The 14,333-nt window shown below is 37.8% G+C and overlaps 6 protein-coding genes across 9 annotated transcripts; 2 read left to right on the top strand and 4 right to left on the bottom strand.

The window, feature by feature from the left end:
• Positions 1-446: 446 nt before the first annotated feature.
• On the bottom strand, positions 447-2,296 carry LOC108857806 (protein cornichon homolog 1). Of its 2 annotated transcripts, XR_008934383.1 has the most exons (5): positions 2,133-2,296; positions 1,628-1,809; positions 1,419-1,541; positions 791-1,300; positions 447-700 (listed from the first exon to the last, which is right to left on the bottom strand). XR_008934383.1 is itself a non-coding variant. In XM_018631820.2 (4 exons), the coding sequence occupies exons 1-4, from the start codon at positions 2,205-2,207 to the stop codon at positions 1,240-1,242; spliced, it is 441 nt and encodes a 146-aa protein (XP_018487322.1). In that variant the 5' UTR covers positions 2,208-2,296; the 3' UTR covers positions 447-1,239. The 2 variants fall into 2 exon arrangements, 1 of the variants encoding a protein (XP_018487322.1); XM_018631820.2 differs by having other exon boundaries at positions 447-1,300.
• A 172-nt stretch (positions 2,297-2,468) lies between these two features.
• On the bottom strand, positions 2,469-3,398 carry LOC108859470 (uncharacterized). Its single transcript, XM_018633373.2, has one exon. It carries the CDS (start codon positions 3,343-3,345, stop codon positions 2,509-2,511), a length of 837 nt encoding a protein of 278 aa, XP_018488875.1. The 5' UTR covers positions 3,346-3,398; the 3' UTR covers positions 2,469-2,508.
• A 199-nt stretch (positions 3,399-3,597) lies between these two features.
• LOC108859260 (chaperone protein dnaJ 6) lies at positions 3,598-5,674 on the bottom strand. Its single transcript, XM_018633147.2, has 7 exons — positions 5,465-5,674; positions 4,982-5,080; positions 4,791-4,892; positions 4,542-4,601; positions 4,340-4,446; positions 4,057-4,230; positions 3,598-3,970 (listed from the first exon to the last, which is right to left on the bottom strand). Exons 1-7 carry the CDS (start codon positions 5,495-5,497, stop codon positions 3,751-3,753), a joined length of 795 nt encoding a protein of 264 aa, XP_018488649.1. The 5' UTR covers positions 5,498-5,674; the 3' UTR covers positions 3,598-3,750.
• A 380-nt stretch (positions 5,675-6,054) lies between these two features.
• LOC108860230 (ras-related protein RABA4d) lies at positions 6,055-7,451 on the top strand. Its single transcript, XM_018634131.2, has 2 exons — positions 6,055-6,412; positions 6,887-7,451. The coding sequence occupies exons 1-2, from the start codon at positions 6,186-6,188 to the stop codon at positions 7,326-7,328; spliced, it is 669 nt and encodes a 222-aa protein (XP_018489633.1). The 5' UTR covers positions 6,055-6,185; the 3' UTR covers positions 7,329-7,451.
• A 782-nt stretch (positions 7,452-8,233) lies between these two features.
• On the top strand, positions 8,234-10,434 carry LOC108857415 (uncharacterized). Of its 3 annotated transcripts, none has more exons than XM_018631401.2 (6): positions 8,234-8,379; positions 8,483-8,918; positions 9,180-9,264; positions 9,376-9,545; positions 9,818-10,092; positions 10,166-10,434. In XM_018631401.2, exons 2-6 carry the CDS (start codon positions 8,540-8,542, stop codon positions 10,337-10,339), a joined length of 1,083 nt encoding a protein of 360 aa, XP_018486903.1. In that variant the 5' UTR covers positions 8,234-8,379; positions 8,483-8,539; the 3' UTR covers positions 10,340-10,434. The 3 variants fall into 3 exon arrangements, with proteins under 3 accessions (XP_018486903.1, XP_018486902.1, XP_056842652.1); XM_018631400.2 differs by having other exon boundaries at positions 8,249-8,395; XM_056986672.1 differs by having other exon boundaries at positions 8,282-8,918.
• A 249-nt stretch (positions 10,435-10,683) lies between these two features.
• On the bottom strand, positions 10,684-12,460 carry LOC108858009 (non-specific phospholipase C1-like). Its single transcript, XM_018632004.1, has 3 exons — positions 11,356-12,460; positions 11,053-11,229; positions 10,684-10,976 (listed from the first exon to the last, which is right to left on the bottom strand). Exons 1-3 carry the CDS (start codon positions 12,458-12,460, stop codon positions 10,684-10,686), a joined length of 1,575 nt encoding a protein of 524 aa, XP_018487506.1.
• Between the last annotated feature and the right edge of the window lie 1,873 nt (positions 12,461-14,333).

Here is a 14,333-nt window from a genome sequence, read left to right as displayed (position 1 = left end):
TAAAAATCAAATCACATCAAATACTAAATTGAATACATCAATAGTCTTTATATGTAATGTTTCCAGAAGAGGTAATCTAATCTCTCCATTTCAATTTTATTATTTTGTTTCTCTTAACACTTGTTTTGCTTTCAGATTGATCTAACGGTACATATCTTTCCTCATATACTACATTTTACTTCTGCTGGTGTGTGATTCTTTTTTTTCTTGTGTTGGCGCTCTGAATATAAAAACATCTTTGCAGTGCTCAAATATTTTCCTTGGAAAAGATGATCATCTCTCGGGACCTATTTGTATATCTACTATCACAGTATAATGTGAGTATATGAAACTTTAAGTCGAGAGGAAAACTTACAGGAGAAGGAATCAACAAATTTAAACATATCCATGGTGTCTCCTCTTCCTATTGTTTACTCCTCTGCCTTATAAGTTTCTTCTTCTTTCAAGTTACAGAACCATTCAACAGTATGAAACGCGTCACAACTATTTACATATATTACAGGAATCAAAATGATAAAAGCTGATGCTTAGGAAGAAGCCTTGAAGACATAGATCTTTGTTGTCTGTACGTTTGAATTAACAATACTAGTGCAAAATCATTGTTCTTAGAGGCTAGTGAACTGTTGAGGAATCCGTGTGTATACAGCTGTACCTCCTTCAATTCCAAAACATGTCTCCTATTTATATCTTCCTGTTTTCCCTATAAACAGGTCCAAAGGATTAAGATAAGACGATGAAGTTCATTTCCAGGAAAGTTTGCAAGGGCAAGGTGTCTCGCAGTTTGGACAACCTTTATTCGTTTTGGACGAAGCAGTTCATCGCAACCGGCATCATCCACAAGTGGAACAGAGGAGAAACTTGAAACAAAAAGTGGAGTGTTTTTTTTTTTGGAGAAATGTGCTAAGGCCTTGTAAAGCAAGAGAAGTTTAAAGAACTTTCTGATTTGCTTACACCATCTGGGGAAGAAGTTGTTTCAACTAGGGGACACTGCTACTTGTTTCTCAAAGACACTCTAGTCTTCTGACAAACTCAACCAAGGAACATGATCAAGTTTTGAGAAATGAGACCAAAGCCATTTTTCTCTACTTGCTAAATATGGAAATCTTCCTTTTTTCTCTAACTAGTTTGCGATTTAGCTTGGGAGAGGAATCTGATGTCCTGTCCTGTGAAGTTTTTGAGTAAATCCCTAAGAAATGTCTATAACACAACACACACACTGAGAAAACCAAATAGAGTACATCAAAACAAATGAAGTAGATCATCATCCTCAGTGAAGCTATAGACCGCTGAAAGAGTAAGCCTGTATTAAAAAAAAGTGTTGTGGATTCAGTAACTTCATCATATAACAACCAAACAGAGAGAGAGAATAATATCTCAAGAAGAGGAGCGTCTAAAGTTGTTGTGATTTTGGCTTTTACCTAAAGACAACCATGATGAAGAGAAAGATGTAGAACCCGAGTTTGGTAAAACGGAGCTTCTTTTCAAAGCTAATACCACGGAACACTTCAGTGACATCGATGAGATGTCTCCGCTCTTTGTATCTTTAAGGTTTTTCAAATATGTTAGTTTCAAGAAACAACAATATACTAGTACTAATATGGATAGGGAGAAAGAGAGAGAGAGTTACAGCATAGCGTGATAGCATGTTACAGGGAGAGCGACGAGGAAAAACACCCAATGCCATGTGATGAGGAAGAGAATGCAGAGTGAGGCTTGGAGGATAAACTCAGGTAGTATCAATCGGTTGATACGAGATGATGTTTCAAAAGGGTTCAAGTAATCAGCTTCTAAATCCGTTAAACATATAACCTACACACACACAAAAAAAAAAAAATATCGCCCCATATCAACAGAAGAAGGAAACTGACAGAGGCTAAGTAAGAAGAGCTCTCAACACATATCTCATTCCATCACTTCCTCTCTCTCTCTCTCTATAACTTGCAAACTTAACAAAACTAAGGAAGAATCATCTTAGTCCAGAACCAAAATAGCTGGTCAAACTAGTCTTACAGACAAACTAAAAAAATCACAATAATAAGTGAACAATTCCGACATTCAAAGATTGAAAACCTTTAGGACAGATCTGGGATTCAAGAATCTCACTACTTGATTGAAATTAAGGAGGGGTTGACCTGATAGAAGACGGAAGCGACGAGGGCTAAGCTGACGAAGAAGGAGAGGATCCATAAGAACAAATCCCAACCCATTTTGTTTCTTCGACAAAAAGAGAATCGAGAGACCAAACTCTACTTCTCAATGTACGACTCTCTTTACTTGCTTCCTTTTACTTGGAAGTTAATATTTTGGTTACTTTTCAAAGTTGTTTACTTTACTTTTTTTTGTTTATTTACTTTTTAAATATTTTGGTTAATATTTTACTTCTTTTTTTTTGTTTACTTACTTTTTTGGTCTCTGTTTCACAAGTTTTTTGAGATCTAGTGTGTATACATTATCTCTTAAAATTTGGAAGGAAGAATTACAAAGTTAATTCACACATATTAAAAATGTCTACAAAATTGCAGATTCAATGGCTTCAATACAAGCACTAATCGGTTTGCCTTTGCACATTGCTTCCGCAAGTGAAACCCTTGCTTCACTGTACGAATGCAACAAAAAAACAGCGTTGGAAGCAGCCCATCTGACATGACCCGCCTTCTCCTCCCTTTCCGTGAACCCTCGCCACTGCAGAACACTCTCCAACTTGACAGCATCCGAGTAGAAACCTTCAGAGTATCCGAAAAGCATGTGTTCCGTTACCATTCCTCCGAGTACCACACATGAGAAGTTGTTCAGTGTCTTGGATGAAACCGAAACATCATCTCTCATAAATTGGTTTGCACCACCGACTTGTTTGAGGAACTCAAACCCCACAAACTCTACTCTCCCGGTCACTACATTATCATCATCCCTCATAGCTTCCAGATCTGGTATCTCGTAGCGTCTTGGAAGTACTCCGAGCAAGTAACCGACCAGGAAATGGCCTGATTCGTGCTGAACGACAGCGAACCGATCTTCTTCACAAGTTGTTGCTTTGTTGTGCTCTTGAATCGCTTCAGCAGAAACGGATTCGAAGGTTCTGGAGACTGAATCGATCAACCTTTCGAATGTATCCGATAGTGGTGGTGATTTCTTGGGAAGCAATTTGGCGGAGGCGAAGGCGGAGAGGCAGCAGCCGTGATGTTTGCTGCTCTTGAATTGCTTGACGAGAGAGAGCGCGGTTTCGTATTTGCCTCTTGAGAGCTCTTTGTTCACTCTCTCAAGTGCTTTCCGGCGACGATCCACCGGCGATTTTGCTCCGACCACCACCATGAGGTTGGTCGCTTGGAGATGAGATGTGAAGCTCATTATTGTCTGTCTGTGCCTCTGGTTTGTTTTTTTTTAACACAAATCTGAGTTAGTTTAGTTACTTTTTTTTTTATTCGAAACTAGTTTTGTCGGAATTTCTTTCTTTTTTGGCGTCACTCGCGATTTTACGCTTTGGAAAAAAAAAAGAATTTCTAATATAAATTAGTTGGGTAAGGTTAAAGTTTTTTTATGTAACTTGAAATGTATAATCCCCCACATTAACTGTAAATCTATCTTGACTGATCAAAAAAATGTACTTTCAAATAAGAATTACGATTAGATATTCTTTAGACTGTAGCAGAGATTTAACCATTGGAGATCGAACATGTGATCTAGTGAGATTCTGAGAACTTTCTTGTCCATCAAAAACACAAAACCTAGAGATCACACTCACACTGCGGCTTATTACTTTCTTCTTGGCTTCTTCTTCTTGGATGATGATGATGATCTCTGGCTTTCAAGTTTTCTCTTGGCAGCTTCAAATTCTTCTTCGTTTGGCTCTGAGTCAGCATTTCCACCATACCTTGACATAAGTGACGAGAACATTGTATCGAACTTCTCTTTCCTCGCATCTCTTCGCTGTGAAATCAAAGCACAAAGATCTGTCTCTGCGCCCCTTTTTGCCCTACAAGTATTTGAAAAATTTGAATATGTCACTACAAAGTTTTTTTACTTGGGAAAATGGGTAAAGACATTGATAGAGAAGTTTACTTTCGTCTGGTCTTTGGGGGACTCGTGGGGGGTTTTATTTCTGAAATTTCCTTTGCCCATTTCTTGTAAGCTTTTGTTGCCTTCACTTCTCCTGCTGCAATAGCCTCATCGATAATATCTTTGAAACGGTGTGAGTCAAGCTTGGGGTTTGAGCAAAGCATTGAGCAGAAAAGCCTGGAGGAGATGTACGGACAAGAATGTTCGTATAAACTTCCAAGTTCACAATTTTTTTAAAAAATAATGAACGAATGAAAACAAGGTGGATAATAAATAAAACAAATACCTGCTCATTCTACCCTTAAACTTGGTGTAAAGCTCGATCAAGTCTTTCTTCTCAGACTCAGAGCCCCTGTAGTTGGCCTCAAACTCTTCAATATCTTCCTCGGTGACCTATTACACACAACAAGAAGTCAGTAAGCGAAGGAAACAGAACAAAGGGAGTTGTGGAATAATGCCCAAAACACAGTAATCATGGTGCTGGTTACCTTCTTGTACATTGCCTTGAAGAAGTCCCTCAAGTTGTCAACCACATCACCCGAAAGATCCTAATTAAGATATAGGGAAAAAACTAAGTTAGTAAAAGAAACATCTTTCAGTTTTCTTATCGAGACTGAGAGAGCTTTTTTCTTTCACCAATCCATTTGAACAGAAACTGGATATAAGTAAAAAGATGAAGCAATCTACACAAATCACCAACATTTCTGAAACCAAAATCAGGAAAGAAGCTGACTTACAGCATCATCAACGGAGCCAGTTTGATCATAGACAGCTCTCTTCTCTTCATCACCGAGAATAGATATCACCTTCTGCAGCTGCTGAAACTTCTCCTTAGCTTCCTGTTTAAAACATAAAAGAAAACAAAGAATTCAAACTTCCTCTTGTTAGAGACATGCAAAACACTCATCCCAAGAGAAGAGTGGTTAACCTCATCGTCCTTGTTTTTATCAGGATGAAGCCTTAATGCCAACTTATGGTATGCTTTCCTTATCTCCTGTTGTGTTGCTGTCGCTCCGACACCAAGAACCTGTAATAGGAAGACGAATAAGATTTGCATTAATCTTCTTAATCATACAATTATAACCACCAACAAAACGAAGGGATGATAGAAATAGATTTCTCAAAATATAGACATTGGTTCAAAAAAAAAAAACAAGTAAAACTTAAACAACTGACGATGAAATTCAGACACGGAAACATCACTAAGCGATAGGTAACACATGCAAATTCGACAAAGTAAAAACCGATGCCCAAGCGGTAACAATAAGATCCCTCAAAAGAAAAAAAAGACATTACGAAGCTTCGATTAAAACAGATCCTTCGAAATCTAAACAACCCATAAAACCCTAATCGCGGAGACAAATCGAAAAGAGAGAGACAATTCGCAGAGGATTGATCATAAAAGAGATACCTCGTATAGATTTTTCTCGCTATTATTCTCCATCTTTCAACCTTCTCGTTTTCCTCTTTCTGCTAAACAGCAATAATACTTGAGAGAATCGATCGAGTCAGTTATAAGAAAATGCTACGCTTCTTAGAAGAAGGAAAGGTTTATGGCGCCAATAACTCTCCCACCGTTTTGTGTTGCCGCCTATACTCTTAACCTAATCTGGTGAAGTAAAAGTAAAGGTGGTATGATCCACAAATTTATACAACTTAAGGGGTTGCTTCGTTATTTTTGTTAAACCGAATTTAACCGAGATTGATTTAAATTAAAAAAAAAATTATGGTTTGCTTGAACCGAACTAAAATGGTTAAGCGATTTAACGGTGAACTAGGTTAACAAGTAAAAAATGAACGGCCAAGATGATTTCATGGTTTAGTGTGGAAAACGTGGTCCACGCCACAGGGGAACATTTACCCAGAGTAACTGGGTCCCGCATCGGCCGTTAATCCGCCCTTTTTCGCTTTCTTCCAATTGGCTCGTTTCCCACGTATCCAATGCCTAATCCCCTCTTTTGATCTGAGTTTCTTTGTCCGTTCATGCTAGATTCGGCTGCTTACGTGCGCAATACGAATAACAACACGAGACTCTTCTTCGCGTTGATCTGTTTGAGAGAAGAAGAGCCTTTTGAATTCGTGATCTGCAATTGTCTGGACGTTTGTTTTTGTTTTGTTTTGGTTTTGAAAAGATGTCTAATTTACAAGGAGATTACAACCAGAAGATCGATTACGTATTCAAAGTGGTGTTGATCGGCGATTCGGCGGTTGGCAAAACTCAGCTGCTGGCTCGGTTCGCTAGGAACGAGTTCAGCGTCGACTCTAAAGCCACCATCGGTGTCGAGTTCCAGACTAAAACGCTCGTCATCGATAACAAAACCGTCAAAGCTCAGATTTGGGATACCGCTGGCCAAGAAAGGTTTGCTCTATTTTTGCTTATGATCCCAAACCTGCAGGCATTATTTGATTTGAGTGAGTGATCACCTGTGCGCATGTGGTAAAAAAGGATATTCATTTATCTGTAAATTACAACTACCCTTTGATGATAATCGGAAACATTCACAACTTATCCATGTGATCGATGTATTCAAATATTAGGCAACATACGATCCTATTTGAGTATATACGAAATGTATGTTGCACATGAAGAAAAAGTGGCAACAAAATTCAAATGTGCATATTGATTTACTGAACAAGATTGCTCCACATTGCTTTTGTTACTCTATGCCACTTCTGTGAACCAATTTGTGCTTCTTAGTCATAAAACTATTCTTGTGTACTCATTAAATAAACTAATTTTCATGCATGCATCACTTCTAATTGTTTGATATGTCGATCATGCTAAAAGCAACATGACTATCTAATTGTTTGACTGTCCCTATCTTTTTCTCAGATACCGGGCGGTGACAAGCGCATACTACCGTGGAGCTGTTGGGGCAATGTTGGTCTACGACATGACCAAACGTCAATCATTTGATCACATGGCCAAATGGCTGGAAGAATTAAGAGGACACGCGGACAAAAACATAGTCATTATGCTGATCGGAAACAAATGTGATCTTGGAAGCCTAAGAGCAGTGCCGACAGAAGATGCACAAGAGTTTGCACAAAGAGAGAACTTGTTCTTCATGGAAACATCTGCTCTCGAAGCTACCAATGTCGAAACTGCGTTTTTGACCATCTTAACAGAGATTTACCGTATAATCAGCAAGAAATCATTAACGGCGGATGATGATGACGCTGATGGGAACTCGAGTCTCTTAAAGGGGACTAGGATCATCATTCCTAGCGAGCAGGAGACCGGGAAAAGAGGTGGATGTTGCGGCAAATCGTAAAGCTTTACTAGCGTTGTTGTTTAATTTTTTGGTTTTATTTTGTTTTTCGCCTTAACCATTCGTTCTTGAAACGAAACAATAAGCAGAGGTTTTACTATAGAAAGAGCATGAGGATGAGCTCCCGTTTATTGAATCCACGCAACATTTTCAGATCGTGACTGTCTAATTTTGGGAGACGCTGAGAGTAGTAGGTGAACGAGTCTTGTTTTTTTGTGTTCATAGTACATGTCCATAATATAATTTTCTATTTGTCGAAAGTAACTTCCTTGTGTATGTCCAATGTCTAAGATTTACAACAAGAACCTCTTTTTTAGTGCTACACACGTTTTTCATTCGGTGTGTGGTTATTATTATGTCCACTATGACAATTAACAACCTGATGCATTTATAATGGCGTACAGGCCAACTAAGCATACTCAAATTTAAACATCGTAATTGACTTTATAGTGAATCATTAACATTTTCAATTCTTAATGAAAAATCGATCATGGGAGAGAGTTTTGCTTCTAACCAACTGTGACTAATCTGAATATCCGGCTTAAAGTTATACAAATTGGTGTATACTCTACAGAAAGCGAATTTTATATTTTGTAACTAGTTATTACAAGAAATCCTTCATTCCTATAAAATAATCAAAAATAATGAAAGGGCAAGAAGTAAAATCATAACACCATTTATAATGAATGTTTCCTCTGTTTATTTAAAAGGCAACCAGTAAACAGAGGCCCAGCAGATTCCAACCACAATTCATATTATTGTCATTGGGCCTCAAACTAATACTAATTTATTTTATTTTCAAATAATATATCACTGTCAGATACTTGGATGGATAAATGATTCTCTCCAAAGAAAAGACCAAACACACAAAACAGGGGCCCACATTAATGACAGCGTGGCAACACTGATTATTATGAATGAATAAAAGGAGAAAGCCCACCGTTTCTCTCGCTCGTCTCCGGTTTTCCTATTCCCATCGCCTTTCTCTCCGGATTGCTTCTCTTGCCCTATCCCTATCTATCCTCCTTCTTCATCGATCGCTCACAACATTAACGTTCGCACCCGATACCGTAATCTTGAATCCAAAGTCAATTTCTTCGATTCAACAAGTGATATAAATATATATTATTATATTTGATTTTCCTCTTTCTCGTCAGATCTGAAAACACACCCCGAAGAATCCAAATCCACATTCAATCAAATCAGGTCAAACAATGGTATCCGTCAGATTGGGAATGCTCCACTACGTAATCGACCACGTCTACGGAGCCTTCATGCACCGCACGAGGATCACCCCGCCCTTCTTCTCCCGAGGCTGGGGCGGTCCCAAGCTCGAGCTCCTCGAGCGGATGGCCAAGCAGCTCTTCCCTATGTACGTCGAAGGTCACAACTGGCCTCCGCCGCTTGTCCGCCCCGTGTGGAGGACCGTCTGGGAAACCAAGACTGCTCGTCTCAGAGAAGGCGTTTTCCAGACTCCCTGCGACGACGAGCTCACCGCTGCGTTGCCCCCCGAGTCTCGCACCGCGAGAGTCGCTTGGCTTGTTCCCAAAAACGTTCCTCCCCAGAAGATGTCTTGTGTCGTTCATCTCGCAGGTAACGACAACGCCGTGGTAACGGATTCAAATGTGTATATGATATACATGTCAGTTACTCCTAGACCATGATTAACCCCGGTCTCTTAACTGGCGTACTTAGATTCGGGAGCTAAGGTTCTTAGATTCGGGAGCTAAGAACGTCTCTTAAATAAAATATATAAGAGTCGTGGCTAAGAAACCGGGTTAATCATGCTCTAATAGTTTTGTAAAGATGATATATTATTTATTTTTTTAATTATTATGGTTTGCATTGTGGTAGGCACAGGAGATCATACATATGATAGGAGATTGCGTTTGGGAGGGCCTTTGGTGAAGCAAAACATTGCGACTATGGTGCTGGAAAGGTAATGAATGAGACTCTCTCTTTTTCTAGAAAGCGTTTTGCGTTGGCCGCTTTTGAAGCTTTTTGCCATGCTTTTTTTGATCGAACATAGATAATGAATGCCACTCTGCAGCCCTTTATATGGCCGAAGGCGTCCGTTTCTACAACGTGGAGCGAGGCTTCTCTGTGTTAGTGATCTTCTTTTACTTGGGAGGGCAACGATTGATGAGTCCCGCAGTCTTCTTCACTGGCTTGACACTGAGGAAGGCTTTGGAAAGATGGGTGTTTGTGGCCTTAGTATGGGTAAGCTTTTTGAACTAATTGCGAGCTTTTACTAACCACCTTTTAGTAATAAGCATTAGCATTAGTTCCCCTTTCCTCAATGAGCTTCTCCAACTGATAGATTTAGGTTCAAGTATTAGGAGGATTAGACTGTTATTTGTTTTGTTGGTGTGTATGAAAGAGAACCATGGTTACATTCATCTGAGGGATCTATGTGATTGCATCTCCATGTATTGATAGACTTGTTCCATGCATTCACTTGTATTTTGAAAACTCTTGTTAATAATATGAAGGAGGAGTACATGCTTCGATGGTTGGATCGCTTCATCCAACACCAGTTGCAACACTTCCTTTCCTGTCTCCGCACTCTGCAGTTGTTGCATTCTGCGAAGGAATACTAAAGTATGGAACGGCCTGGGAGGCACTGAGGGAAGAACTTGCAGCGCAGGAGATCACGATGACTCTTGATGAAGTCAGAGAGAGGATGAGAACTGTTCTCTCCCTCACAGATGTCACTCGCTTCCCTATCCCCAAAAACCCTGATGCTGTCATCTTTGTTGCCGCAACTGTAAGTATACAATTTCAACAGTTTGGAGACACATTGCTGCTGCTGAATCTAATCTTTTAAATGATTTGTATAGGATGATGGATACATACCGAAGCACTCTGTGTTGGAGCTTCAAAAGGCGTGGCCTGGTTCAGAAGTGAGGTGGGTTACAGGTGGACACGTCTCCTCCTTTATTCTGCACAATGATGAGTTTCGCAGGGCTATCGTCGACGGTCTTGATAGAGTAGAGTGGAAGGAGTCATGGTGACACCAGAAAGGGAAGGGGTCTTTCATGTAAATGTCTTAAATCTCCTCTTGTTGTTGTATCATTTGTTCTTTATTAAGAATCACATTCTTTTTTCGCTTGGTGGGGGATCTCTGATATCCACTTGTTTGAACTTTTGTATTGTTTCTGTCTCGACAACACACAGCAACAGTGTAACGAAATTTCACTCATTACAGATACATAGATCATCCAAATCAAACATTAGGTGTGTTTGTTTCAGTTATTAGAATAAGCGAGAAGAGAACCACAATATATTTTCTCTCTACCATTGTTTAGATTTGTTACTATCGTGACGAAAAGGGAACCATCAGTATATCTTGATATAGTTATTGACTGATTCGAGTCGTGAGAGACGGTCTCATATTCATAATGGCGTGTCCATCAGCTCCTGATTTTATGGCTGCCTTACCCGCTTCTAGAAATCTAAGAGTAGCATCCTCTGCGTACTTGTTGGCTTTCCCCACTGTCATGTTCTTGCCTATGTTCGGATATGAGTTCAAGAGATGATCTCCCACGAGCTGGGATGCGAGCTGGACCAGTTCCATTTGGAACTCCGAGATCCCTGAGTCTTCTCTCGGTCCCCATGGCCTCAGAGATCCTTTCACCTCTGCTAGTGTCTCTGTATTCACGGGGTTTACGAGTTTTTACATGTTAGATGTTTCAACAATGATAAGGTGAAAAAAAGATAGATAGACCTGGACAATCTTGACGAGGAGAGTCTCGGAGATAGAAATACTTGTCGAAAGTGCCAGCCCAAGCATCTCTCTTCGTCAGAAAGTTTGACTTTAAGTTGAATAGTTTCTTGACTGTCGCCGGAATTGAAGAGTGCTCATACTGTGAGTTTGACGTACGACCGTCTGGTTCATGTATCACTGACAAAACATCAAAAATATATGCTGTAGCTCAAATCAACAACACAATGAACCGAGCAAGTTGTGTGTTTGGATTTCACAAAAAAAAAAAAAAAGTTGTGTGTTTGGGAATATTATACAACTTACCAGTACCCTTGTCGATCCAGGGAGAGATGAGTAAAGTAGGAACCCGAACCCCCAATCGATCAAACCCAAAATAAAACGGGCCAGGCCCAATGATATCGTCTGGATTTGGCACACCTTCAACCGGAGTCGGAACGTGATCAAAGAATCCACCGTGTTCGTCGTAAGTGATGATCAGAGCCAGCTCTTTCCACTGTGGACTACTCCTCACCGCCTCGTAAACCTCCTTCACGAACCTCTGCCCTTCCGCCACGTCATGCGACGGGTGATCGTCGTTCGCCGGGAACCCATCGACGTCGAAGTACCTCGGCTCTACGACGGTGTAGCTAGGTAGTCTTCCGAGCTTCGCGTCGAGCTTGAACTTGCCTGCATAGCTGTGGAACTTGACCAAGTGTTTAAGTTTCCGAAGAGACTTGAAGAAGAGAGTGGTTGGGATGTTATGGTGATAAATCCCAAAGCTGAGGTCGTCGTTCTCTTCCAGCGAGTCAAAGATCGTCTTTTGTGGAAAGCCTTGGATTAGGCCTTTGTTGATGTTACTTGAGCAGCCGTGGGAGGTAGCCGAGTGGACGTAGAACCGGTTCGGTAACGTAGAAGACGGGACCGACGCGAACCACCGGTCGAAAACTGCGAACTCGTTCGCTAACTGAGTGTAAACCGGTAGAATTTCCGGTTTAAATCCGCTCATCACGGTTTTTGCCGTTCCGCGTTGTGTTTTCTCTGCTTGCTGTGCGAACCCGTTCATTTTCGGGTCGAGGGTAGTATCGTCCGACCCGAATATCTGTTCCTGGATTGCCTGGAAAGAATGGGCCGGATCCATGTCGACGTGAACGGCGTCGTCTGAGACAAAGACTTTGGACGAGTTCGGGTCGGAGATGTTGAGAGAGTTGGACTCTTTGCCCGTTAGCCCATCGATTTCGGGTCGGGTTGATTTTAGCCAACCAAGGATATGGTCGAACGACCGGTTCTCCATGACTACAACGACTATGGTTTTGATCCGACCATCAATATTGTGGGGTTTCTGTATATTTTCGACATGTAGAGACTGAGACGAAACTAGTAAGTAGCTCATGAGAAGTAGAATAGTGACGGAATGTCTCCCGGCTGCCATTTTCAGATGACTACGATTCATGGTTAATTCAAGTTTCAAGAGAGGTAACAGATCTTGAGTGGAGAGGAAGAATGTATTAGTAATGAGAACTCCAAATGTTTAAAAAAAAAATTCAAATATTAATAAAATTATTTTATTTTTTAAATGATAAAATTGATATCTAATTACAAGTGTGTGATACTATTTTCTTTCAGTCCTTTTCTATTATTTCTATTTAAGCTATTTTAATTATGAAGTCTTTTAAAAATATTTTTGAAAAAGTTATTCTAATACTAAAATATATATGTAAGCTCGTACAATGTATATATTCCCGCCAGGTATGAAAAATCACGTTTATATTCTTTAATAAGAATTGATGCGAGACAAATAAATTATTCTTTAGTAATAATTAAGTACAGTAAATGATTAATTGGAAGCTTAGGGCTATCTCTATAATATTATTTGAAAAGTCAGTTTCATATGTGTCACGCTTACGTTGATTCTCATGATGGTTGATTACGTGAATACCCTTAATGAATTAATTTTAGTTATACCTAATTATCATTACTAAAAATTGTTTAGTTTCTTTTTATTAATAAAGCTTTAATTATCTTTTTATTATAGTTTATTTATTTTATAAACCCATATATATAGTAAAAGGAAATATCTATAAAATATATAGATTTTGTATATACAAAAACGAATTTATTTTTTCCTACTTTATATTTTCGCTAAAACATAAATAAAAAAGTGAATATCTAATAATTTTCAAAATATATAGGTGTATATATATAATTAAAAATAGTTAAGATAATTTTTAACTGAATTTCACGTGCTCATGCACAGGTATTCATTTATAAATCAGCTATAATATTACATGAATGGGGATTCATGTAATATAATATTGAAGAAATATTATAAAATATTTTTTTATATATTCATGTAATATAATATATAAAATCCCCATGTAAACTTGACACTAATCAGCTATAATTTTTGTTTCAAATTATTAGTGATATCTCGTTTATTAAAACATGAACACACTAATTACAATATTATATTCTCTGATATTTACGATAAAATTCATTCAAATTAATATTAACTTAGATATTAATTTCCTTAAAAGTATATTTGTATTTTAGGTTTTGATCATACATATATGTTAATCGAATTATTTGTATGATTTAAATATTTGACTGAATAATTGTAATTTATGCTAATGACAAAAATTGGTATAATATCTATTGCATTTTCAAAATTGCACAAGATAAAAGATACAAAACAATCACATTAATGAATAGTATATGAATATGGTTTATATAAAATAAACTTGATTATATTTTTGTAAACGAAATAGTCATATACTTCTATTATTGAAATATGAAATAAAACCATCTATTATATTTAATAACATTTAAAGTAGCACTTAAAATACAAATTGAATACACTTTTAAAATAGCATTTGTAGACCTATTGTTCATATTGATGACATATTTTTCAATCATGTAATAAAAATATTAATAAATTTCAATTGTTAGAAATCAAAAATTTAATTGAAAAATATTATATAAATTTATATCATAAACTAATACAAAATTGTACATGGGTTTAATATAATTACAAAATAAATTAGATACTTAAAATGTTTATTTTAATAAAGAAATATACATCTAGTCTATTATTAATTACAAAATTAATTAAATATTTAAAAGATTTGTAAAGTGAAAAACGAATTATAACATAAATATTTTAAATAAATACGAATATATATTTATATAGTAAATAAATAGATTTGAAAATATTTTATTTGGATGTAATTAAGAGAAAATCTAGGAATATCTATTCATAATTTATTAAAGAAACAAATATATCTATGTATATATCATTAATAAAT

Source organism: Raphanus sativus, chromosome 5 (genome assembly GCF_000801105.2).
Source record: "Raphanus sativus cultivar WK10039 chromosome 5, ASM80110v3, whole genome shotgun sequence".
Lineage (NCBI taxonomy): Eukaryota > Viridiplantae > Streptophyta > Magnoliopsida > Brassicales > Brassicaceae > Raphanus > Raphanus sativus.
The sequence above is the reverse complement of the archived record's forward strand: the minus strand, read 5'-3'. Positions and strand labels throughout refer to the sequence as shown.

Bases quoted from the DNA above. Each gene is read 5' to 3' on its own strand.
- LOC108857806 (XM_018631820.2), bottom strand. From the start codon at position 2,207: ATGGGTTGGGATTTGTTCTTATGGATCCTCTCCTTCTTCGTCAGCTTA. The intron at 1,810-2,132 runs GTCAACCCCTCC...GTGTGTGTGTAG, and splicing joins TCGCTTCCGTCTTCTATCAG to GTTATATGTTTAACGGATTT. The intron at 1,301-1,418 runs GTAAAAGCCAAA...TTTTTAATACAG, and splicing joins TTCATCATGGTTGTCTTTAG to GCTTACTCTTTCAGCGGTCT.
- LOC108859470 (XM_018633373.2), bottom strand. From the start codon at position 3,345: ATGAGCTTCACATCTCATCTCCAAGCGACCAACCTCATGGTGGTGGTC.
- LOC108859260 (XM_018633147.2), bottom strand. From the start codon at position 5,497: ATGGAGAATAATAGCGAGAAAAATCTATACGAG. The intron at 5,081-5,464 runs GTATCTCTTTTA...TTCCTATTACAG, and splicing joins GCGAGAAAAATCTATACGAG to GTTCTTGGTGTCGGAGCGAC. The intron at 4,893-4,981 runs GTTAACCACTCT...TGTTTTAAACAG, and splicing joins ATAAAAACAAGGACGATGAG to GAAGCTAAGGAGAAGTTTCA.
- LOC108860230 (XM_018634131.2), top strand. From the start codon at position 6,186: ATGTCTAATTTACAAGGAGATTACAACCAGAAGATCGATTACGTATTC. The intron at 6,413-6,886 runs GTTTGCTCTATT...TCTTTTTCTCAG, and splicing joins GATACCGCTGGCCAAGAAAG to ATACCGGGCGGTGACAAGCG.
- LOC108857415 (XM_018631401.2), top strand. From the start codon at position 8,540: ATGGTATCCGTCAGATTGGGAATGCTCCACTACGTAATCGACCACGTC. The intron at 8,919-9,179 runs GTAACGACAACG...GCATTGTGGTAG, and splicing joins TTGTGTCGTTCATCTCGCAG to GCACAGGAGATCATACATAT. The intron at 9,546-9,817 runs GTAAGCTTTTTG...AATAATATGAAG, and splicing joins TGTTTGTGGCCTTAGTATGG to GAGGAGTACATGCTTCGATG.
- LOC108858009 (XM_018632004.1), bottom strand. From the start codon at position 12,460: ATGGCAGCCGGGAGACATTCCGTCACTATTCTACTTCTCATGAGCTAC. The intron at 11,230-11,355 runs GTAAGTTGTATA...ATGTTTTGTCAG, and splicing joins CTGGATCGACAAGGGTACTG to TGATACATGAACCAGACGGT. The intron at 10,977-11,052 runs GTCTATCTATCT...CCGTGAATACAG, and splicing joins TCCTCGTCAAGATTGTCCAG to AGACACTAGCAGAGGTGAAA.